The following is a 26,340-nucleotide window of genomic DNA, read 5'->3' on the forward strand; positions in this document are numbered from 1 at the left end:
ATGAAACCACTATCGTGCAGACAAGAAATTGTTGACGGACGGACGCACGCACGCACTGACGGACTGACGACGGACGAAGGGTGATCACAAAAGCTCACCTTGTCACTATGTGACAGGTGAGCTAATAAAACAGGTCATAATGAAGCATGAAAGTCTTACTTACAGTTATATCAATAATTTCTAAATTACCGCAGGTTTAGACATTTTTGCCCTTTTATGTACAAAACCACCAAAACCCTCACTCTCATCAAAATCTTTAATAGGAGCCCTATGTCAAAAATTTTTTTTTGCTTTAAAAGAATTATAAGTTCTCAATGTATTACTGATGGAACACTGTTTTCCTGCTAATACTACATACCCATTTGGTTTCTATCAATGTCTTATATAAGCTCCAGTATCTTGGTGGCAGAACACCTGTTTAAAGTGAGGGAGAACATGATTATGTTTCCCGGCCACGTCATACCAAAGACATGAAAAATGGTACCAGTTGTTCCCTTGCTTGGTGTTAAAGGGAAACTGGTTTCTCTCACACCCTCTAGGAATGGTATTCATCAAGAATAGGGTGATAAGAATGATAAATATATGCTGAAGAACTAGTTTTTCTATCAACCTAGAACAAATTAACCTTTAGCCTGCTGGCGGCAAGTGATTCTGCCTTTGCGACCAGTGCAGACCAAGATCACCCTGCACATCCGTGCAGTCTGATCATGGTCTGCACTGTTTGCTATTCAGTCAGTAAATTTTCAGTGAGCACCCCTTTGAATATTAAGTGGTACTGTCCAAACTGAATGACGGACCAGTCCATTTTAGAAATTTAGCAGGGTAAAGGTTAATAACCTAAGATAAGTGAATAATCAAATGCAAGTATATTCACTACCCATCCTGAACTAAATATAACTAAATTACCTGTATTTAACTTAGATAAAATAGGTTGTTGTGTTTCTGTCTTCCCTGATGACAAATATTCCTCCCTTGTAAGTATTCTAGCAACTTCTACCTTATATTCTACATGGACCGCATATCCTCCCTAAAATAGAACTGTTAGTATTTGTTTTTTGTTGGGTTTTAAGTCACACTTGCACAATATTATTTCATATGACAACTTTCCAGGTTTTGACGGTGGAGGAAGACCCCAAGAAACCACAAACTTTAGTGTTTTGAGTCCAGCAACTTTAAGCACTCAGGTCACAGAGATCATGACAACAATAAAGGTCTATATTGTTACTTAGCATAGTGTACAATTATTTTTTACTGATTTTTAAACTACAAAATCTACAAAAAACATAACAAAATTTAAAATAAAACAATAGATTTGTATAATAATCCATGTACACTGAGAAATGACAATATCTGAATCACTAAACACAAAATATTCATTTCTATTCTGTCTTATAATGCTTGTTTGATTTAAAACTACAGAAGAAATGCATAATTTATTATCTTTTCCTTAATCTAGACAATTCTGTAATAACTTATATCAATTCTCAGACTATGGTTAACTTGTCTATTGCATAATGATTAGTAAGTAAGTAAGTAAGTAAGTAAGTAAGTAAGTAACGTCTTTATTTAATGAGGCTAACGCATTCGGTTTCCCGATCTTCCATGCGGGCCTCAACATATACACAACATATATACAGTCAACATAATACACAATATATATACAGTACAGTACGAAACATAATAACAAGAGGACCATGATGGTCCTGAATCGCTCACCTGCCACCACATGAACTGAGTATGACGTCTTTTTTCTATAATTTGACATAGTGACCTAGTTTTTGAGCTCATGTGACCTACTTCTGAACTTGACCTAGATATCATTAAGATAAAAATTCTGACCAATTTTCATGAAGATCCATTGAAAAATATGGCCTCTAGAGAGGTCACAAGGTTTTTCTATTTTTAGACGTACTGACCTAGTATTGACCGCATGTGTCCCAGTTTCGAACTTGATCAGATATCATAAAGGTGAACATTCTCACCAATTTTCATGAAGATCCATTGAAAATATGGCCTCTAGAGCGGTCAAAATGTCTTTCTATGTTGAGACCTAGTGACCTAGTTTTTGACCGCAGTTGACCCGGTTTCAAACTTGACCTAGATATCATCAAGATGAACATTCAGACCAACTTTCATACAGATCCCATGAAAACTATGGCCTCTAAGAGTGGTCACAAGGTTTTTCTGTTATTTGACTTACTGACCTAGTTTTTGACCGCACGTGACCCAGTTTCGATCTTGACCTACATATCATCAAGATGAACATTCTGACCAATTTTCATACAGATCCCATGAAAAATATGACCTCCAGAGAGGTCACAAGGTTTTTCTATTATTTGACCTAATGACCTAGTTATGGACCGCACGTAACCCAGTTTCAAACTTGACTTAGATATCATCAAGATGAACATTCTGACCACTTTTCATGAAGATCCCATGAAAAATATGGCCTCTAGGGAGGTCAAAAGAATTTTCTATTTTTAGACCTACTGACCTAGTTTTGGACCGCAGTTGACTGAATTTCGAATCTGACCTAGATATCATCAAGATGAACATTCTGACCAATTTTCATGCAGATCATATGAAAAATATGGCCTCTACAGCGGTCACAAGGTTTTTCTATTATTTGACCTACTGACCTAGTTTCGGATCGGACGTGACCCAGTTTCGAACTTGACCTAGATATCATCAAGATGAACATTCTGACCAATTTTCATGCAGATCCCATGAAAAATATGACCTCTAGAGAGGTCACAAGGATTTTCTATTATTTGACCTACTGACCTAGTTTTTGACCGCAGTTGACCCGGTTTCAAACCTGACCTAGATATCATCAAGATGAACATTCTGATCAATTTTCATGCAGATCCAATGAAAAATATGGCCTCTAGAGAGGTCACAAGGTTTTTCTATTATTTGACCTACTGACCTAGTTTCGGATCGGACGTGACCCAGTTTCGAACTTGACCTAGATATCATCAAGATGAACATTCTGACCAATTTTCATGCAGATCCCATGAAAAATATGACCTCTAGAGAGGTCACAAGGATTTTCTATTATTTGACCTACTGACCTAGTTTTTGACCGCAGTTGACCCGGTTTCAAACCTGACCTAGATATCATCAAGATGAACATTCTGATCAATTTTCATGCAGATCCAATGAAAAATATGGCCTCTAGAGAGGTCACAAGGTTTTTCTATTATTTGACCTACTGACCTAGTTTTGGACCGGACGTGACCCAGTTTTGAACCTGACCTAGATATCATCAAGATGAACATTCTGACCAAATTTCATGCAGATCCCATGAAAAATATGACCTCCAGAGAGGTCACAAGGATTTTCTATTATTTGACTTACTGACCTAGTTTTTGATGGTACGTGACCCAGTTTCGAAATTGACCTAGATATCATCAAGATGAACATTCAGACCAACTTTCATGAAGATCTTGTGAAAAATATGGCCTCTAGAGAGGTCACAAGGTTTTTCTATTTTTAGACCTACTGACCTAGTTTTTGACCGCACGTGACCCAGTTTCGAACTTGACCTAGATATCATCATGGTGAACATTCTGACCAATTTTCATAAAGACCCCATGAAAAATGTGACCTCTAGAGTGGTCACAAGCAAAAGTTTATGCACGGACGGACGGACGCTGCGCGATCACAAAAGCTCACCTTGTCACTTTGTGACAGGTGAGCTAAAAATGAAATATTTGAAGTAATGATTTTTATCAATTCATCACTAACAGTTTAGATATTAAGATGATTATATAATGCAAAAATTTAGTTAGAGAATTTCCACTGGACATAAGATGTTTGAAATTTCCTAAGAGTGTCAGAATTTCGAATTTGTGTTGGAATGTCATTCCATATTTTTGGACCGGAGTAACTAAATGACTTTCTAAACAATTCTATTTTTGGTTTTGGTATAATTAAGTTTGAACTTAGTACAGATCTTAGGTTTAAGTTGTGCCTGTGATTAAGGTATTAGGCCCCTAATAGTAATGTTTAAAAAATGGCATTTGCTGGCTATTTTCTCACAGTTGACCGTGCTTCGCACTTAATTGCAATTTTTTAAAAACTTTTACCGTGCCGTTTTTTATAAATTTTGTGTAATTTATGGTATTTCCTCAGGCTCAAGTAGAGACAAATTTCAAAGTGGTGGCCTTTATCTAAAACGTCTGCAGAGAATTCATTATACCATTATTTTTTATGAAAGAAACATCAAACTATTGGTAAACAATTATAAAACTTAAAATAAAAACTGTCAGTATCATTTTTTCTAGGGTGCCTTGAGTAAACGGATTTAATGAGACAGAATTCTAACTCCAACTTTGAAAAACTAAGGCCGAATCCTGCGGGTCTGTTTTGAATTTTGCTCACTTCATTCAAAAATAACCTTGGGGCAAAAGTAAAACCTACCTACATTTCTTCCACAATATGTAATCTAAAGAATGAAGGCAAAATAGAGAACTTTTACCGCATGTAACTAGGTATTTTTTAAAATGTCTAACTCTACCCCTTCTGTTTCAGAGGTAAATTCACTTTAAACAGCAAGAAATCACTTGATCAAATGATTTTTTTCCACTTTTGTACAATAAATCAATAAGAAGTCTTGAAAAAAGTAAAAACTTACTAGAAAAGAAGGAAAATAAAGAAAAAAAATTCGGTCCCAGTGGGGCTTGAACCTACGCCCCCCTGAAAATTGCAGTCAAAGTAGGTTTATGGTAGGAATTAAATACTCTTCAAGAAAGAGGTACACTATTATGGGCCTAATACCTTAACTGTTTGGAATTTATTTTTCATGTAAAGTGGAAATGATGGTTCGTTTATAGATTTATACATGGATTGGTGAATGATTTATTAATACTCGCTGAATGCAAGGTCAATTCTACAAAGTTGTGTATCCTAAATCTGGTTCATACCTTTTCAGCACCTTTCATTTCAAGATCGTTAACCCAGTCTGGTCCGAGAGCACTGCCACTTGGTATGGGATTTCCAGAACTGTCTTTTACGTCTGTATCTAGTAAAATATGATTAACTATATATACAGTGAAACACCGCTCGCTCGAGCATCGATGACTCGAGCACCCGGGCTCGCTCGAGCAATTCATGTGGTCCCGGCCGATTTCCTTCTATTTTCTATCTGAAATTACCATGGCTGGGTCGAGCATCGATAACTCGATCGCTCGAGCATGACACCTGGTCCCTGTGTATTAATTTACTCTTTGTTGCTTCTGGCTAACTCGAGCAGAGGAGTCAAAATTTTTTGCAGCTTCGGCGATCAGAATGTATCGGTTAATTAAAAATTTTCACACGTCGTGAAAATTGCGTTGTCTATTCCCCGACTATCTTAAATGTTTGTTTGTCGGTATATTTGATTTGATAATGAGATTAATTATTAATGAAAGGTTAAAGAAAAGTTTTATTGATCAAATATTGATCAATTACTGTTTGCTTTAGATTAAAGCAAGCATGTAGTTACTTATTACATCATAGATAACGTTTGTGATACGTTTTTTTTAAATGTCACGGGTTTGTTATTATCATGTATCACCGTTTCCTCTGCAAATGGTACCGATGACCATTGATACAATAAAACTTCAATTTTCCTTCGTATGTTGGTCAATGTTTGGGTCGCTCGAAACCATGGATAACTCGAGCATTTTGCTCATCCCATTGCGACCTCGAGCGAGCGGTGTTTCACTGTACTTAAAATAAGTACAGAAAATTTATGCAAGCAACTGATGTGCTGAAACTGGTCATATTTATTTCAAACCATCAGCATTCCACTTACACTACTTGCCCAGAACTGTGTTTAAGAAACTATGGTCAGATACATAATACAATACACGGTTATCTTTACTATATCGTTCTCATCACTGACCTCTGCTAGTAGTACATATACAGTTAAAAGCAGAATAAATGCAAGTACAGCATCCATTCCGAGAAGTACACTGTACAGATACTGACATAAAACCAGCAGACATCTGAAGCGCAGGTAATCGAGGAAATACAGGTCTAACAATGATTGTCCATGTTCTTCAAAATCATTTGAAGTCGCAACATGACAGGAAGGAACTGGGAAGATGTCATGTCTTGCAGTTAATGTGTTTTGCAGAAACTTCCTTATGTCTGCTATTCATTCAAAATTGTTTATATTAGATCTACATTTCTGAGAAAATTTTGGTTATTTTGCATTGAATAATGACAATTACACTTGCTGTTCCACATATATTTCAATTTCTGACAATTTCACAAATAGTCTGACCTTGTTCTGTATATTTCCGTCTTTTCATTGGTTCATCTGTTTTAGGCTTCTCCTCATTTAGTTGTGGTAAACAGAAAGTTGCCGCCCCCGGGTCAATAAATGTACTCGTGACAGATGTATGTTTGATGGCCCAGATTACTTCACAGCCTTCAACCTCACATCTGTAAAAATGCTAATATCTGATTTTAACAACTCAGTAACAGATTACTGTAAAACCATTTAATTTTGTGGTCATGAAATTTCATGGTTTTCGCACTGAGGACATGAATTCATGGATGCAAACTTGATTAAATAAATGGGAATTTTATTTGTTCATTTACTCAACCACAAAAGCCGAGAAAATTAGTCCCCCCCCCCCCCCCCCCCCCAAACACACACAAAAATATTGATTTCTTCATGATAATACCTTGCAGTATGAATACAACATTTGTCAGGGAGCATTTTGAACAAATATGGAATTATAGGACTTGCAAAATATTAAACTAAAGCAATACAAGAATTTCTTATATTTCTATACTATCGGAATATCAATATGACTGCTGTCTGTACTTACACCAGTTCTGTAGCAATTCCTCCATTGCCTACAACAATTATACGTCTTGCTTTTCTCAAATGTTTCTGAAAATCCTGAAATTATTACAAATTCATACTTGTTGTTAAAAGTCTTGAGAATATTAAAACAGAAATGTTTGGTTAATTGTCTCCATTATGTGTTAGTTTTACACTGATGAACATTTTAAAATGAAACCAAATATGTTTGTAAATCTGCTTGATCGTTATGCAGGTCTGTCAGAGGTAACAGAGTAAACAGTTTACAGTCTTTTAATGCTTCATGTAAATATACTACCTCTATGCCTTGCACTTTTTGGAAAAATATCTTTCTTAAATATTCCTTATGCATGTCTATGTTAAACCATGACACTGACGGCAGCTGCAAAACTAGCACCAATTGTGACTATCTGAACCAATATCAGCGAGGTCCATAAAAGGATGCTTCCAACTAACTTTGGTGAAATTCCATCCACAGGGTTCATGAGAAGTAGTTTAAAGAACAGCACAGTACCTACCATAAAGTTATTCCCAATTTTGAAAAGAAACTTCCACAAAAGTTGGTGTTTTACAGATACAACACAACCTCTATGGAGAATATAGCTCGGAAAACTGAATTTTATGCCAATAAGAGTTACTGTAACTGAGAGTTTAATTTACTGAGAAGCAGAAAAATTTCTGGCTCAAAGGAAAATATCTGCCTGTGCCTGTCAGAACTGCCATAGAAAGAGATCAGACACTACATGCAGAACACACTGCTAGCATACCTGAACACTCTCTGTATCTCTGATACCCAAAACATAGGGGTTGCCTTCAGCTATCACCTGAAACAGAGTATATCATCTAGAGACCATCACAAAAGATTTATCTTACTATTTTTCCTTATCAAGGTTTTTCCTTGATTACTCTGTCAACAAAACACAATACCAACCATATTATACATCCAAGGGTTGTAATAAGAAATTTGTAAATTTTCCAAATATCTTGATTCGTTCTGCATTTATCATCATTGGTTGGTCATGGCTATATTTCCATAGTAATTCTCAGCCATTAGGAAACTAAAACAAACTTTCAATTCTGACTTTACTTGTTCATGGATTGTTCTAAAACTGTCAGGATATTTTAGTTAGTACGAAAGCAACATTTTCCATTTAAAAGTTTTAAAAATTTTCTATTCAAAAATTCAAAATCTTCCACTGACAAGAATTATACACAAGAGAAAAATGTACTTATGACTATAAAAGTGACATAATTAAACATAGCCAAAACATTCTAAAAGTTGCTACACCACCCGTACAGACTTTTTAAATGATGATCTTGCAAAATAAAGCTGCCATATAGGAAAACCCTGTCCTGGATTTGGCTCATCACTGTATGAACTTTGTAGCCTTACAATAAAAAGTCAAAAGACTAAAACAAGAAAACCATTGAAATCCCTTTATTTTCTGTTTTACCATAAAAAAAATAGCTTTGTTAGTTTCTATTGACCAACTGTTAAAACAGTTACTTTTCAGCCATCAACAGTATTATTGAAAACAGCTGGAAATTGGTTATCAAATCTGGGGGAAAAAAATCTGATATAGATATAGAAATAATATAAAGACAGTACTCTTAATGTCACACTAGATTATCCAGTTATTTTAATATTTCTATGTTGCAGACAAAAAACTATTTTGCATCATAAAATGCAGGTAACAGTTCTGTAGTATTTAAAATTCTATATACAACAACAATAATGCTTGTATATGTTTTACTCACCTTCGGTTTACCACCTGTACAAATACATAATAAGCCATACTGTATCACTGTTCCATCAGTCATAGTCAGGGTCTGTAACAAACATAAACACTATATACACCTTGTGTAACAGACAACAGAGGCAGATCAGGATTTTGATGGATGGGGGCCCCCGAGTTTCTACGGGTATGAGGGCATTGCAATCTGACCTATATTTGGCATAGTCTGGGCATTTTAAATGATATGTCATCTTGTCAAATTTGTAACAAGAGCACCACAATGCGGAGCAATATATGCTCAAAGATATGACCTTTGATCCCGAAGTGTGACCTTGACCTTGAAGCAAGCCATCCGAAACATGGGCTCTGCTTATTTGAACCACTCTGGAATCTGCTTCCTGGAAATCAAGTACTTGTGTCATATAAGAGGGTGTGGTCATGACCTCTGAGGGGCTACTAGCATTTACCCACAGATTGAGCAGTTGACATTTCATCCACCATTTCCCTGAAATCTACCTCTACTCCTTAGTCATTGGTACAAAACAAACTACAATAGAATTCTTAGCAAAACTTATCTCAAAATTCTGCTTTCCTGGTGTAAATTATACATCCACTAATGGAAAAATGAACTGTCAAAGTGTTAGATCTAGAACCCTTGAAATGAACAAAACTAACAGTATTTATTCTGATAAGTACTTAAATATACTTTACATTATTTACAGTATTATGACATATTATGAATGCCTTTAGAGTAGAAAAAGTCTGTTGTTTGTACCAACAACAAACTGCATTAGCACACAAAAACTAATATTTAAAGCATGATTTCAAACACACAAGTTAAAAATAATGTAAATTTGGAGTTTTAACTGTAAAAAACAACTGGTTTTCCTCTGCATATACATGTAAAGGAACTGTTCTTACATGTTTATCTGTGTCCAGCGCTTTCATCATTTTATGAACGACCTTGACATTGGGACAACCTGTCTCCATTGTAGACATGGGCCTTTCCTCCACATCAAACTGTTCCAATGTCCTTGACACCTGAAAATACATATATTTTTCAAACACATCTGTTGAATTGATTGAAAATAGGAAATTGTCAGATCAACTGCCTTTACATTTTGATAAATTTACTGCAAAAACAGTTTCACAGTTTCGTTTACAAAACACGACATCAGGTGAACAAGGGAGAGGACCCCCTTGCTGCTTCATTATTCATAATTTTACATTGAACATATCTTTACAAACTGTGTGTAAACTATTTAGTTAAAACTTTCTGGAAATATTGGATTAGATCTACCACACACAAATGGCACTCTGTTAGCCAGTTTCTTATCCCCCCCCCTCCCCCTGCAAAAAAATAAATACAGAAACATATACTGAACAGCAAAGGAAACTATCCAGTTTTATAACTCGGATATTTGTTATTAAAAAACTTAAATTTATAAATCACTTGTGTTTTCATATCACGTTACACTTGAAGAACTTCACGTGTAAAATTTTAAGAAATTAATCAACCGTGAAGTCAGTAGTCCAACAAGAGCCTATTTGCACGAAATTCACTTGCACCTGTAAGTAACACTGTTTTTTGTGAAATTTTATTGTTATTAGAAATATTGATAATTGACTAACCGGAAAAAACAGCAGAAAGTTTAAAAAATATTGTTGGTTGCACCACACGACTGAATCAAGTCTAGCGCGAGCGCCCAATTGGGATGTTACAATGCAACTGACGCGCAGAAGATATAGCCTTTCAAACGGCTATTGTGGGCCTACTGACTTCATGGTTGATTGATTTTTAAAACTTTATCATGTGAAGATCTTCAAGTGTAATTTTGATACGAAGAAACAATTCAAAATTGAAAAATCATTTTTTTTTTATTTCCAAATATGCCAGTTATACGTCTGGATAGTTTCTTTTGCTGTTCAGTATTATAAACCACTGACCTGTTGATAATTTGTGACAGCTTTGATAAGCTTGGATGCAGTAATAAGAACAATATCTTCATCTGGACACAATGATGACAGCTGAAATTAAAAGAAATCTACTAAAAGGTTACAAACAACAAGAAGTATCTACATGACTGAACATCATACAACAGACAACTTTTACCTCCTCACAGTATCAGCATCATTTAAGTTAATGTTAAAACAAGACAGTGCACTTGACTATTTAACTGCTTCTAGGCCAAACAAGGGCCATAACTTGGCAAGATATAATTTATGTAACTGAGTTACAATTTATAACAAATTAAAATTTTATTATGGCAATGATAACAACATGCATGCAAAACTTTACCAAATTTTCTAAGTCAAAAAAGGTCATTATTTGAATTCAGTTCAACAGTTATCACACTTGGTTATTTCAGTAGGTCTGGTTACTTGGAAGAACTGTGTGAAGTTTCAATCCAAAACATACTGAGAGACAGTTTGATAGTTAGTTGCATGCAAAACTTTAGTAAAACAAGAGGGCCAAGATGGCCCTAGGTCGCTCACCTGAGAAACATACCATAACAGTGTAAACATGTTTGACCTAGTGATTTCATGGAAACAAATATTCTGGTCAATTTTCATTAAGATTGGACCAAAAGTGTGGTCTCTTGAGTTTAAACAAGTATTTTCTTAGATATGACCTAGTGACCTAGTTTTTCTCCCAGATGACTCATATTCGAACTATGATCTAGATTTTATCAAGGCAATCATTATGACCAATTTCACGAAGATCAATTGAAAAATACAGTCTCTCTCGCATACACAAGGTTTTTCTTTGATTTGACCTAGTAACCTAGTTTTTGAACGCAGATGACCCATATTCAAAATCTTCCTAGATTTCATCAAGGCAATCATTCTGACCAAATTTCATGAAGACCAATTGAACAAGAGCTGTCCATAAGACAGCCAAGCTCGACTATTCGAAATATTGTCCCAGAAGCAGGAAAATATTACCTAAAAAGGTTAAATATCAAAAGATTTTTAAGTTCAAATGGGGGAATAATTTGACCAAAATGCATATCAGTTATGGGACTTGCTGCTATCAACTAGTTTTATAACCCCGAAGGCACATGTGAAGTTTCAATTCAATATCTGCATTAGTTTTGGAGATAGAAACTTGCATGTAAAACTTTAACCAGAATTTTCAAAGTCCAAAAGGGGGCATAATTTGCCCAAAATACATGCCAGAGTTAAGGGACTTGATCCAGTGAGGTTATTAATTGATATAGAAAAAGAAAAAATAAGTTTCAAATCTATATGCCTTTTAGTAATAGCTGTATGTACTTGCACGCAAAACTTTAACCAGAATTTGCTAAGTCCAAAAGGGGAAATAACCTGGCCAAAATGAAGGTCAGAGTTATGGGACTTGCTGCTATCAACTAGTTTTATAACCCCGAAGACACATGTGAAGTTTCAAATCAATATCTGCATTAGTTTTGGAGATAATAACTTGCATGTAAAACTTTAACCAAAATTTTCTAAGTCTAAAATAGGGCATAATTTGCTCAAAAAACATGTCAGAGTTATGGGACTTGACCCAGTGAGGTTGGTAATTGATCTAGAAAAAGAAAAAATAAGTTTCAAATCTATATGCCTTTTAGAAATAGCTGTATGTACTTGCACGCAAAACTTTAACCAGAATTTTCTAAGTCCAAAAGGGGGCATAATTTGGCCAAAATGAAGGTCAGAGTTATGGGACTTGCTGCTATCAACTAGATTTATAACCCCGAAGACACATGTGAAGTTTCAAATCAATATCTGCATTAGTTTTGGAGATAATAACTTGCATGTAAAACTTTAACCAAAATTTTCTAAGTCTAAAAGGGGGCATAATTTGCTCAAAAAACATGTCAGAGTTATGGGACTTGACCAAGTGAGGTTGGTAATTGATCTAGAAAAAGAAAAAATAAGTTTCAAATCTATATGCCTTTTAGAAATAGCTGTATGTACTTGCACGCAAAACTTTAACCAGAATTTTCTAAGTCCAAAAGGGGGCACAATTTGGCCAAAATGAAGGTCAGAGTTATGGGACTTGCTGCTATCAACTAGATTTATAACCCCGAAGACACATGTGAAGTTTCAAATCAATATCTGCATTAGTTTTGGAGATAGTAACTTGCATGTAAAACTTTAACCAAAATTTTCTAAGTCTAAAAGGGGCCATAATTTGCTCAAAATACATGTCAGAGTTATGGGTCTTGACCCAGTGAGGTTGGTAATTGATCTAGAAAAAGAAAAAATAAGTTTCAAATCTATATGCCTTTTAGAAATAGCTGTATGTACTTGCACGCAAAACTTTAACCAGAATTTTCTAAGTCCAAAAGAGGGCATAATTTGGCCAAAATGAAAGTCAGAGTTATGGGACTTGCTGCTATCAACTACTTTTATAACCCCGAAGACACATGTGAAGTTTCAAAACAATATCTGCATTAGTTTTGGAGATAGTAACTTGCATGTAAAACTTTAACCAAAATTTTCTAAGTCCAAAAGGGGGCATAATTTGCTCAAAATACATGTCAGAGTTATGGGACTTGACCCAGAGAGGTTGGTAATTGACCTAGAAAAAGAAAAAATAAGTTTCAAAGCTATATGCCTTTAATTGATGGCTGAATGTACTTGCATGCAAAAACTTAACCAAGGTGTGACGCCGACGCCGACGCCGACGCCAACGCCAACGCCAGGGTGAGTAGAATAGCTAGACTATTCTTCGAATAGTCGAGCTAAAAATACAGTCTCTATTGCATACGCAAGGTTTTTATTTGATTTGACCTAGTGGCTTAGTTTTTGACCGCAGTTGACCCATATTCAAACTTGACCTAGATTTCATCAAGGCAATCATTCTGACATAACTTTATGAAGATCAATTGAAAAATACAGCCTCTATCGCAAACACAAGGTTTTTTCGTTGATTTGACTTAGTAACCTAGTTTTTGACCGCAGATGACCCACATTTGATTGTGACCTAGAATTCATCAAGGCAATTATTATGACCAAATTTCATGAAGATCAATTGAAAAATACAGCCTCTATCGCATACACAAGGTTTTTCTTTGATTTGACCTAGTGACCTACTTTTTGACCCCAGATGACCCACATTCAATCTCGAACTAGATTTCATCAAGGCAATCATTCTGATGAAATTTCATGAAGATCAATAGAAAAATACAGCCTCTATCACATACACAAGGTTTTTCTTTGATTTGACCTAGTGACCTACTTTTTGACCCCAGATGACTCATATCCAAATTTGGTCTAGATTTCATTAAGGCAATCATTCTGATGAAATTTCATGAAAATCAATTGAAAAATACTGCCTCTATCGCATACACAAGGTTTTTCTTTGATTTGATCTAGTGACCTAGTTTTTGATCCTAGATGACCAATTTTCAAATTTGGCCTAGATTTCATCAAGGTAATAGTTCTGACCAAAATTTATGAAGATCAGTTGAAAAATACAGCCTCTATCGCATACACAAGGTTTTTCTTTGATTTGACCTAGTGACCAAGTTTTTTACCCCAGATGACCCATTTTCAAATTTGGCCTAGATTTCATCAAGGTAATCATTCTGACAAAATTTAATGAAGATCAGTTGAAAAATATAGCCTCTATCACATACACAAGCTAAATGTTGACAGAAAGACGACAGACATCGAGCGATCACAAAAACTCACCTGAGCAGCTAAAAAGAGCCATAATTTGAATTAAATTCAAACAAAAGTTATCTAACTTGATTAATTCAGTAGGTTTGTTGGCTAGGACGCCTTGTGTAAATTTTCAGTCCAATACATGTCATTCTGAGATGTTGAATGTAATTGCCAAAAAATATTTAAATTAAAAATAGAAACAACAAAAATAATGATATTTTATTGGATTTTATTTTCAGCACAACAAAAATCGAAAGAACAGCAAGAATGACTCCACTCTCCACTGCATAGGTAGAATTTATTCCCGTTGTCAATGTAAACTCTACTTTCTTTTTCAATCTGACTAAAAATTAAACAAGTGTTTCTTCCCAGGATTTTGGGCTTAAATTCAGGGTACATACTACATGGGTATCTATGGTACCATTAACTTATGAACACTAGATTTCACATTATGCAACATTAATCTGTAGTCCACAATGCTAAAAAGAAAAGCATTTCTTCTATTATTTGAAGGATATGGATTCAAGAAAAAGGATATTTCACTGCTTGTGAGGTGTGTATGGAAAAATCCAGCTCTCCAGTAACTGTTCATGTTGTAGCTTGGCAGAGCCTTGTTACCGCCTACACAGTTAATTACCCTCAAGCTGGTTATTCAAAACAAAGAAGTATAAAATACACAGAATGGCAATTGGCTGTAATATCGCGTGATTTCGTCAATCCGCGTTATCTTAGTAAAAACAAACATCGGCGAGCATGGAGTTACAATTTGTACCTTTAAAACTACATTTAAAATACATGTTAGCTTCTAAAACAACATTAGTTTAATGTGAAATAAGTCTTAAGACACAAAGTACACTTTTCTTACCATCAAAAGAAATTTGGTCATACGGTGATAATTAATTTACCGATGAATAATTGCTTTCGCATACAAAATGGCGCGTGGAGAACGCGTCACTTCCGGTAAACGAGATCTCATTCAGTAGTCACGGGCTGTTGGCGAGATTTGCTCTATATGCCTTTCAAGTTGCCGATCTATTTATTTTTATAGCTCTTTCATACATGTGATAAGTTCAGAATCCCAAAACTGGAGGTTTGCCATTTTTCAGCTGGAGTTGGGGTCTCAAAACTGGAGGTTTTTCATGGACATAAATTAAGCGCGCCGACACATAACTTAGAGGCAAAATCCAACATTTTTGGCCACAAAATAATGTATATAAGTCTACACTAGAAGAAACAATCCTCATAACTCCTGATTTGAATTTTGACAGAGCTATGCCACTTTTTAACTTCATTTTTTTGTTTGTTGAAGTTTTATATAATGTCTAATATCTCTGTTACATTCAAGGCTATTGACTATTATGCCCCTTTTACTGGCAAAGCTTTAATTCAGAGTCAATCACTGAGAAAAGTCGAGCATGCTATCTTACAGAAGCTCCCTCTTGTTCTAACTTTAAACTTTCTTAACAGATTAAATTTGTAGAAACAAAGTCTCAATTTAGGTCTGACATGAAGGTGAACATGCATTAACATCATTCTACCCGAGGACTTAAAAAAAAACGAAGCTCTAAATTGGTCTGAACACAACTCATAAATATTGTAAATTCCTTACCCCACCCACTTTTGTATAAAAATACTGATGATTTTGACATGAAAAATAGAAAACAGAAATGCATCAACGTGTATTTACCCTTACCATAATAATGTAGATTGATGTTATCAAATAAATGAGTGTGTGTTTTCATCCAGTTTTCAATGAAATATGTCCGATTTAGTAGCAAATTAATTTGGTAAACATTGGAAGAAAATGGCGTGACTCCATAAGGGGAAATAACACTCCTGTTCTAAAAATAGTAATGGGTTGGTTTTTCCAACAATTATTTTAGATGTGATTTTATCACCGAGCAAAATTTTTCTTTGAATAATCAAATTCATTTCAGTTGGGAATTATTTCTTATGACTGGGAGTTTTTTGCTTCAAACTGGTAAAAAATGGAGCTTTAATTGGCATTGAGAATGGGCAGATATTCGGCCACGCGTGAGACAGGTGGAAAATGCCCTGCTTGTCTAATCCCTTATCAAAACAAACAATTAAAAATTCACCTGTGAAAAACAACTCTTTCCTCCAGCTACATGTGTGTCAAACATGTATAATACACAACAGTCGGTGACACTGATTTACTATGCAAACATGTTTGGCACTCCTCGGTAATTATCAACACAGTCATAATACTGATTTTTTTTTTATTTTTTTTGAAAAGCGGGAGAAATATGGTTTTGGTCGGGAGACGGGAGGCAAGGTGAAAAAATCGGGATTTTGACCCTCCCGCGCGGGAGATCACATGTATGGCTCTTTGTTCCGAAACATTACATCCTACACGGATACGATTGAAAAACTGATAATAAACATTCAGTTAAGAGTATATTTTGCTTTGATTCCTAATTTCATTAAATTAATACGATACCGGCTGAGGGCAAATGAGGTCATGCTTTTCAACAATACTGGAAAAACCTCTGTTGGATTTTTTCTTTGAATAAGCCGTGCCTAATTAAATAACATTTTCTTGGAAAAATTGAATTCATCTTACGTGGAATTTATTAAATTACTGATTGACTGCCTGCATGATTAATGTAACAGGCAGAGCAAACAAGACTGGTTATCTGCGCTGAACATTTGGTAAAACATACAGATTGGTTATTTTCGCTTAATAACATCCACTACAACTTTCTCTGAGGCTGATACTTGTCTGGTTATATGTAACAAGATCTTTTGTCACTTTCCATGAAGTGTTAGCCAAATTTTTCATTTCAAAATGTTGTCAGTGTCTTAATTTGCATTCTTACAGTTTCTGCACATGTGACACCTGCGATTCCACCTCCAATAACTGCATATTTGTAGGACATTCTGAAAACACAAAATTGCACTATTTAACTGAGGAAATATCTACCTCCACACCGTATAAAATCTTGATCAGATAGGCGCTTCCGTATTTTACACTTCACTTCCCTGAATATGCGCTACCACATTTTGTTTTCGTATGTTTGTAGCAAATGTGTCATGCATTATATAAAACTTTTAAATCTACAGGGTACAAGTAATGCATTTTCGTACCGAATGAGAAGCAGTAAACATAACCGGCTACAATGAGTTTCCCCGATTTTGATTGCAAAATTGCATAAACAAGATTAATGGCGTGAACATACTGTAGTAATTTGCACGACGTACCGATAAAATGTGACCGGCTTAAATCAAAACAAAAACAACAAGGAGCAAAAGAAAGCGAAACAATATATCGGCCAAATGATGGATTCACCACTCAATTTGGTATGTCATGTTGATAAAAACAAAAACATAGACATACAGAATGTGTTGCCATATGCGTGATTCGCAAAACTAACGCAGAAAACGACAGAATCTGTAATCTTCCACAGACCACCTCACCACTAACGGAATTTGTAATCTTCCATAGACCACCTCACCACTAACGTCTAGACTCCCCCTTCAGTCTAATTAGTCCAAATAATAGGACGTTTCCTAACAGGGCTAGAATGCACTTTACTGATACGCTTCCTGCTAGGATTTTAAAATGCAGGGTGTGCTTGTTACAGTCATTTAAAAAAAAATGTAACAATAATCTGATCATTAAAGAAAAAAGGGGGTGTGGGGGCAGTAGCCCCCATTAGAATAATTCAATAAATGGGGAGTATTTATTGAATGTGCGTACCGGTAAAGTGCAGGTGTCCCCCTAACAGAAATATGCAGACCCAATAATCTCCATTACAATAGGGTATATCCACTAACGTATGCCTACATACCTCCACGTGTATTCATAATTTTAACATGTCCAAAACATTGTGGAATGATACTTATTTCACTTGGGCATTGATTACTTTTTACTCGGACTTTATCATAGACTCCCTGTGTAAAATCTCAAACTTTTAAGTAAAATAACTAGGTATTAAATCGATACAATATTTCAGTAATTTGACTTCTAAAATATTGTGATATTTATTTCTAAAGTCACTATATGTTCATTGTCAATATACTTAGTTATACCATGTGGAAACTGGCAGGTACTCGAAAATGCAGCTCTCTGATTGGTCAATTATAACCCCTAATGTGCTGTGATGTCATGATAAAGTTATGAATGATCACGCTTTTGGAGTCTTAAACAATTCTGGATGCGGAACTGCAAAGTTCATTTCATTTCATGTATATTCAGTGGTTTTAACAATGATAAATACATCTAACCTGCTTAACGTCACACTTAAGTGACTTTAAACCCCATGATATCAGCGTATTTTGATGATGTCGTCGCAAGATCAAGACTTGACAGTTTTCATGCATTATAGCAAAAGTTTGAATTTTTCTTTCAAAACTTATCTTTTTATTGAGGTAGTTCTGCACATTCAGATCAAAATTTTTTCCTACAATTTTGAATTTGAGTAAACCCTGATTTTTCAAAACTTCAGAACATACTTAGAAAATTCAGCAAATAAAAAGATAGGGTTATGTGTTTTGCTAGACTGATTTGAAAAATTTTGACCTCACTCAATTTTTCACAACAGGAGTCTAATGGAAAATCATAACTTTCATAGCATTTTCATTAACAGAAATTTTTCTACAATGATGTAAAATTATAATTTTAATAACACTTCTCACAGTCGTAAATAAACATATGGTCTATAATGTGATGAAATAAAATGTATATGTCCGTGTTCTTGTTTTTGAAATATTTGACAATGATCAAAGTGAACGGCTCATTTAAAGCTAATTTTAAGACATTATTTCGAATTATTTAACATGTCAGATGTTTTGTTTTAATATCATGCTTTAACTTTAGAAAGATGGTAACATTGCCATTGTAATAAATTTACGCACAGGTTACCATTAATTCATAAAATGATTTTCATTTCCATACGCTGAAACCAGCACTTCCAGTTTATCATACGTGCAGAAATACCTTAAAGAGAATATCAGCATTGCCATAAATAGGAAACCTGTCTTGTACATAATTTTGAAAAGTAGGCCTAAGCAATTTTATTTTGTCTATTATCGTCCTGAAATGTTTTACTGCAAAGTAGCTGTTCAGTTAGAAAGCAACAACAACAAAACGGTGCTAAAGTAGAAAATATTCTTGACGCTTGAGTCGAATGATATATATGTTTCCTTTGACATATGCACTTATACATTACTTATAGATGGAAAAACATTCAGTTTTCCCATATAAGTTAACCATTTTGAAAACTGAAGGGACCTCTGATTGGATGTTTTCAGCCATATGGAATTTAATGGTTTTAAATAAAAGTTGTGATAGAAACAGAAAATAAAATACTTTCTTAAGTGATACATTTTACAATTCCGAGCTGACAGAGGCATCATTTTTTACAAAGAGAAATAGCCCTTTGTTCAATCAATGAAAAAGAAACAATAAAACAACACAGAATCTTTGCATCACCTATGATCAAATGCTCCTCTTTTCAGGATAAAAGAAATATACTCTGAGAGAAAATACTTATACAATGTCAATGTCATAGATCTACATCTAATGCAACCAAATAGCCTCAGATCTCTCCAAAGAAAATGAAATTTTATCACACCTGATGACTGGATAATAAAAAGATTGTAAGGATCACTAGGGAAGCCAGTATTATTTATAGGAAGTTTACAGGTATATGCAGAGTTGTGCACATTGGTTGGGAACTCTTGAGTTCCCGGAGATATTGATCATGTGCGACTGTCACCGTTTGAAAAGTGGGCATGTGCAGTTAATAGTCTACCAAATGCCGTGCTTTGTTCTTTGTAGTATATTGTTCAGTTCTGATTATTTTACTTGTCAAGAACTTTATAATGTTATGCTGGAAATAAAATGATGAAAATGATTAAGAAAATATTTACATTTACTATATTATTGCCCTGTAGGATGATCCCTGATTACATATATTTAATAGAAATCACATAACATTAATTTTCAAAGTTATAAACAATACCAGTGCAATAATATCAAAAGATTGAACGTGCGATCTGACGTATTTCACAAAAAAAGGCATGAATAAAATAGCGCCATTAAAGTAATCTTAAGAATTAGCAATCAAAATTTCAAAATGATAGTTGGTACTATAGTACTTGTTTTCCGTTGGATTTAAGGATAATTTTATTTTAAATTAAAATCAAGAACTGTACTTTCATTGGAAGGAAAATTAAAATTTATCATAGCAGGTCTTTTTGGCTGTTCTGTCTATTAAATTTACATTTGTATTGTAAATCTTGATAGAAATTTTAGTATAATTATAATTTTCTTATATTTATGGAAAAAAACCTCATGTTTTTGTAGAAAGCTTCAATCTGTATAAATGTACAAGAAATTAGGAACTTTAGATTATCTCTTACACAATTTTGTAACCTCACAAGATGTCTGATGTCATTCTTGTATGCATACATGTGTCTTTCACATGCTGAGATAAATTTGTTGCAAAATGCATACAGGTATTTCAATGTACAATATAAATAGGGATAAAATACAAAGAAAACTTGTTTGTTTTTTTGTGAATATATGGAAATAGGTCAATTTTTGCATTTTCAAAATACAAAGACAAATACCCTATATAATATTGTGCTTGGTTTTTAAGAAGTGTGTATTGCTTTTCAGGCTCACCAGCAAGGAAGGAAAGCCGACATGTTGTTAAAGTCAGGAAAGTATGAAGAAGCTATCACTTGCCATAACAGAGCTGCAGGTTTGTGTGCTTTTGTTTACCGTGCTTAATGTTCAAAATTTGTAGGATCTTGCAAAGTTTGTAAACTGCCATGTTGTAGCAGCAATATAAAATTTTCTTCTAAGGGAAGAGTTTCTAGCTTGTAGCTCCAGAGCCAAATGCTTAGGATGAGTTGTTAGTGGGTACTAGCATTTTTTTTTCCTGATCACCCATAAATGAATAAGCAGTCATGTATCCCCAAAATGGAAAAACAAAAGAAAAAATATATAAAAAATTCCTCAGTACAGGCACAAACAAATTATAAGTGATAACTCATTTCATATATATATATAGTTTTAAACTTGGTTAATTATAGGGTCTGATTTAAAAAGGAAAGTCAACAGTTGGGTCCAAAGTCAATTGTCAGGCCGCGAAGTGGAGAAATGGGTCTTTTGGCAGTCCCAACTGTTTTTTTATCACTTCACCTATAGTTTAGGGGGCGGGGGCTACGGTTACCCCTATGCAACTAGCCTAATGTGTTAGGAACCGGTAAGTGGGTCTCTGATTGATAGGTCAAAATTTTAAAATTTATATAGGGACCCTTTATTTAACCATATGGAAATATATATATAAACAAAATGAATTTATTGGTCTTCTTTGAATAATTGTTTTCAGATCATATATGTAAATATAGAGGATATAAAATTTTGTTTGTTTCAGGGTAATATCAAAATTTATTTCACCAAGCGAAAATCAGGTGCAATGTTTTCACGAGTGGTGCAGCCACTAGTGAAAATTTAAAATCTGGTTCTCACTAATGAAAGATATTTCAGCCTTAAATGTTAAACAAAAAACTTTCTTTCTATTTAATGTCTTTTAAATAGCTTTTACTAAATTATACCAGCTTTACCTGCAAAACATCACACATTAAGCAACATCACAAACAAAATGAGGACATCACAATATTAACCCTTACCCAGCTAAATTTCTATAATGAACATGTCCATCTTCCAGTGTGGACAGTACGATTAACTTTTAAAAGGGGTGCTTACCAAAAAGATTCTGGCTGAATAATGAACAGTGCAGATCATGATCAGACTGGACAGATGTGCAGGCTGATCGTGATCTATACTGACCGCAAAGGCAAAACAGAACATTTCAATATAGTTTTAGTTCTACCTATATGCAGTGATGTTCTGAGGGTAGCTTATTAATAAAAGTATCAAAAAGAAAATTTATGTTAACTCAATTTCATCGTAGAGAACCATTGCACATTAAATTGCACTGAGCTATGGTTCCTCTACACTAGTACTGTTACTAGTTACATGTAAGAAAACTTATAGGTGCTGTTGTAACTACAGGTAATGCTTATCTAAAATTGTGTTTTGTAAAATCAGTTTTATACAAATTAGTATTGACAGAATATATTCCATTAAGCTACAGTATCTCTTAGCATCATCCAGGGTAAAATCTTAACATATAATGTGCTAACCTTTTTCCTGATCTTTTCAGAATATTTACTAGAAGCGATGCAGCAAACAAAGTATTCTACAGCTCTTGATTCTCTCCAGTTACAACATGCACATCACCTAAAACAGACGGACAAACTGTATGACAGGCAGAGACGAGCTCTTATGTTACAGATTAAACAGAACAAATTACAGCTTTGTCACCAGTCTACACAAACTTACATTCAGGTATAGAACCTCATGACTGCAAATAAGGTATTGAAGAATTAAGGACCCTTGGATTCTGGCGAAATGTTGTACCACATTATTGATGCATGAAAGTGTTTTGCCCTATCTACTGTGACAGTTTTAAAGTGATTCCAATGATCTGTATGTAGGGTAGATGTGCATGACATTATCTTTTATGGGGTCAGTTGAGGCAATTTAGAGTTACACACTCATAGACTTAGATCTTATTTCCTCTGACTGGTGTGTAAATCACTTTTAGTGATAACTTTATTTTGCTGCATACAAATATACATCATGCAGATTTGTCACATTACCTAGAGGGTTAAATTCCTTTTCATCTATGTTTCATCTATGTTTCACTGTTTCAGCATTTTTACAAGGTTATATATGAAATGGCCTTTTAATAATATTATGTAAACTGTTTAAAATAAGTTATAACAGAAGGATACATTTTACATAAAATTAAAAAATACTGAAATTTTTTGGAAATAAACCTTTTGACAATTTATTTTATGTTCTTTGTCTTTACAGGGACCAGTGGTACCAGCAAGTACGGAATCATCTAGTACATTCCAAAACTCTCCGCCAGGAACCAGTCCACAGCATTTAGTTGAAATGCATTCTGGGATGGAAAATCCATCTCCACTCGACGAGGATTCCATTTATAGAACTTTGACTGAACAGGATTCTCTGATTGGTCTATTGCTGAGGCGGAAACAAAACCTCAGTGGTAATACATCATTCCATTCTGGTGTTCCGGTGGAGAGGGTTTTCTACTCTAAATCAGGGGAGGCAAATCAGGGGAACAAGGTTGAAAAAGAGACAGAAGACTTGAGATTTCATAATGAAGATTTGAGAAAACATGTGCAACAGTTACTCAAGGAGGTTGAAGATGTCAAGAAAGAAAATAAACTGTTGAAAGAGAAACTAGAAGGGACACAGCCAATATTTAGTGATGTAGGGGATTGCGATATACATCTCATTCCTGATTTACCTCCCCTGGAAATGCCTCAGTTTGATCTTGACCTTCTTGAACAGGAAAATAAGAAAAAGGCTGATGACTCTGAAACAGATGTATTTGGGATGTCTCCTTTATAGCCAATACCTCTCTGATATAATTGTTAAAAACCCAGATTTTATTCTGGTCATCAGTGTCAATGAAAAACATCTCGTAGCCATGGCAAGAAAAAATTTAAAACTGCTCTGTCTGTATTTAGAGCGAATCGAATATCTATATTAACATGGCTCCATGGACAAATATGTATGACACATGAGGTTACAATTTCTAATGGACTAGCATAGCAATGACATGGCATAAAGGTGAGACATTCCAGAGGTACCAACGTCTGTTGGTTGTAGTTGTTTACACATGCATCACATTAACATCATCATATGAAATACATGTAATTTACAAGTTGTTACCATGGCAAGCATGCATTGTGAGGCAACATTAAAATGTTTGCTATTTAAGCAGACATCTTCGGGTGACTGTTTTGTTGATTTTTACTTCAAAACATTACACCATTGGATCAATTAAAACAAAACTGTAAATGTAAGATATAAATTTTGGTTTTGTAATTTTCTTTTGGGGGTGAAGGACAAGGCTGCATATAATGAATGAACTTCAAACTTACCCAAATATTTTATACTTAAATTTTTGTGTAAGCCACTTAACATGATTTACTGCAAGCTCATTTAATTTTGTAGGCACAAAATTTCGTGGTTTTTGGTCAAATCTGCAATTTTGTTTTGGTATAATTTATGGATTTCAACTTTTGAATTTGTTAGACTAAAAGTAGTGGATTAGCTCAACCACAAAATTCATGAAAATTAGTCTGTCATGAATATCAATTACCCTGCTTAATTTCTATAATGAACTTGTCCATCTTTCAATATGACCAGTACCATAACTGTTAAAAGGGGTGCATACCAAAAAGATACTGACTGAATGGCGAACAGTGCAGGTCATGATCAGACTTCATGGATGTGCAGGCTGATCATGATCTACACTGGTCGCAAAGGCAGAATCAGTCGTGTCCAGCATGATAAGGGTTAATGATTTCACTATATTTATTAATCATACTAATTCACATACAAGACTTTTACCTCCAAAGGAAGTTATGAGGTGCTTTTCTGTGTACACTTCCAGTTCTGATTATACAGCAGTGATATGTCTTGTAACATCTCAGTAGCCTATTGAAAATCGTAAAACTTGTGCATTTGTTAACTGCCATGCATTTAGTAACCAAATTTATTAAAGTTAAAAGATGTGCATTCCCTTTGTTGATGTTAGACTTGGCAACATCTTTAGTGAAATATGCTTATTTAAGATATGTTTGTTGTTCAGTGATGAGTAAATGCGTATACATTCATCTCAATAATTGGAAATGAAAGTGAATTTTTTTATATTTATTATGTTATAGGTTATTAGATTTGTATTGAGAAATACGTACGCGTTCTTTTATGGAGGTATTGCACGACTTTATAAGCACAATATTATTCTGTAAAAGATCAAGTCAATATTTCTCAATACAGATCCAACAATGTCTTTATTGCATACGCATATATATAGATACAGTAATTGTTATATACATATAAATTTATTCTTTAGCCTGGGTGAAATTAAAAATATTGTTAAAGTGATGCGACTCACCTGGTTTGAAATTTGCTAGCCATTATTGAAAGATATTGACATCTGTAATATTGTAAGTACACGGAGCCTGAAAATGTGTTGTTGATAGATTTGCTGATAGCATTCAATGTTATGTAAAACTCTTGTAAGTGGACCACCTGCCCCTGAAAGTCAAAGTTAGTCGAGTGCAGCAAATCTAACTACCGGTAACATCAAATTTCAGTTATTAAAGAAATTCTTTATTTAAGCATTTACATTGATACTGAATATTCTACAGTGTAACAATGTATGTGAAATATTTAAAATGAAAAAAAAACTTAAAATGAATCTGTAAGTTTGTATAATAAAACTTACCCAGGTTATCAGTGTGCACAAGCTAACACTTGAACATTTGTAACTTGATTTGATTATTTCTTTGAACAATTTCAAGGCTATGTAGAATCTGTAAGCTGATAACACTCCATTTAAACTTCATTTTGTTGGATTAGTTCTGTTGCTATTTTTGTTATCCCCCGACGAAAGTCGGAGGGATATAGTTTTGGCGTTGTCCGTCCGTCCGTCCGTCCTTCCGTCCGTCTTTCCGTCCGTCCGTCCTTCCGTCTTTCCGTCCGTCCGTCCGTCCGGAGCCATATCTAGGAAATGGTTGGGAATATTTATTTAAAACTTCATATACATGTTCACCACAATGAGTTCTTGCGGCCCGTCAAGTTTCAGTCAGATTGCCCAAGTAACACCAGAGTTATGGCCCTTAGAAGTTTCTAGTGTTAACTATATAGGGTACTATAAATATGGCAATTTCTGCATCATAACTTTTGATATATTTGACCTAGAACTATGAAACTTAAACAGAATTTAGATCACCATAATGTGGTTGTGTACACACAATTTCATTTGGATTTATTTGTAAATTAAGAGTTATTGCCCTTTAATTGTATAAAAATCCACATATTTGTACATAACAAACTTACCATTTGGTAGAATTTCATTAAATTTCTTTCATTCTTTTCCATGAACATTTATTGTAAACATGTGAAGTTGTGTACCCACACCTGGTCACCCCCTTAGCTTGATCACCCCATCCCCCGACCCCCCCCCCCCCCCCCCCCCAAAAAAAAAAAAAAAATTC

The 26,340-nt window shown here is 34.6% G+C and overlaps 2 protein-coding genes across 4 annotated transcripts; one reads left to right on the forward strand and one right to left on the reverse strand.

Moving 5' to 3' along the window:
- Window positions 1–319: 319 nt before the first annotated feature.
- Window positions 320–17,146, reverse strand: LOC128556113 (pyridine nucleotide-disulfide oxidoreductase domain-containing protein 1-like). Its single transcript, XM_053540030.1, has 10 exons — window positions 17,037–17,146; window positions 10,507–10,587; window positions 9,481–9,600; window positions 8,582–8,653; window positions 7,591–7,647; window positions 6,828–6,901; window positions 6,275–6,435; window positions 4,929–5,026; window positions 907–1,027; window positions 320–414 (listed from the first exon to the last, which is right to left on the reverse strand). The coding sequence occupies exons 1-10, from the start codon at window positions 17,094–17,096 to the stop codon at window positions 320–322; spliced, it is 939 nt and encodes a 312-aa protein (XP_053396005.1). The 5' UTR covers window positions 17,097–17,146.
- A 222-nt stretch (window positions 17,147–17,368) lies between these two features.
- On the forward strand, window positions 17,369–26,311 carry LOC128556184 (nuclear receptor-binding factor 2-like). 3 transcript variants are annotated; one of them, XM_053540331.1, is made up of 5 exons: window positions 17,429–17,517; window positions 19,678–19,864; window positions 20,843–20,927; window positions 22,398–22,582; window positions 23,114–26,311. In XM_053540331.1, exons 3-5 carry the CDS (start codon window positions 20,870–20,872, stop codon window positions 23,678–23,680), a joined length of 810 nt encoding a protein of 269 aa, XP_053396306.1. In that variant the 5' UTR covers window positions 17,429–17,517; window positions 19,678–19,864; window positions 20,843–20,869; the 3' UTR covers window positions 23,681–26,311. The 3 variants fall into 3 exon arrangements, with proteins under 3 accessions (XP_053396305.1, XP_053396306.1, XP_053396307.1); XM_053540332.1 differs by having other exon boundaries at window positions 19,678–19,818; XM_053540330.1 differs by lacking the exon at window positions 19,678–19,864 and having other exon boundaries at window positions 17,369–17,517.
- The last annotated feature ends 29 nt before the right edge of the window (window positions 26,312–26,340 follow it).

The sequence above is a fragment of the Mercenaria mercenaria genome, chromosome 4, assembly GCF_021730395.1.
Source record: "Mercenaria mercenaria strain notata chromosome 4, MADL_Memer_1, whole genome shotgun sequence".
Lineage (NCBI taxonomy): Eukaryota > Metazoa > Mollusca > Bivalvia > Venerida > Veneridae > Mercenaria > Mercenaria mercenaria.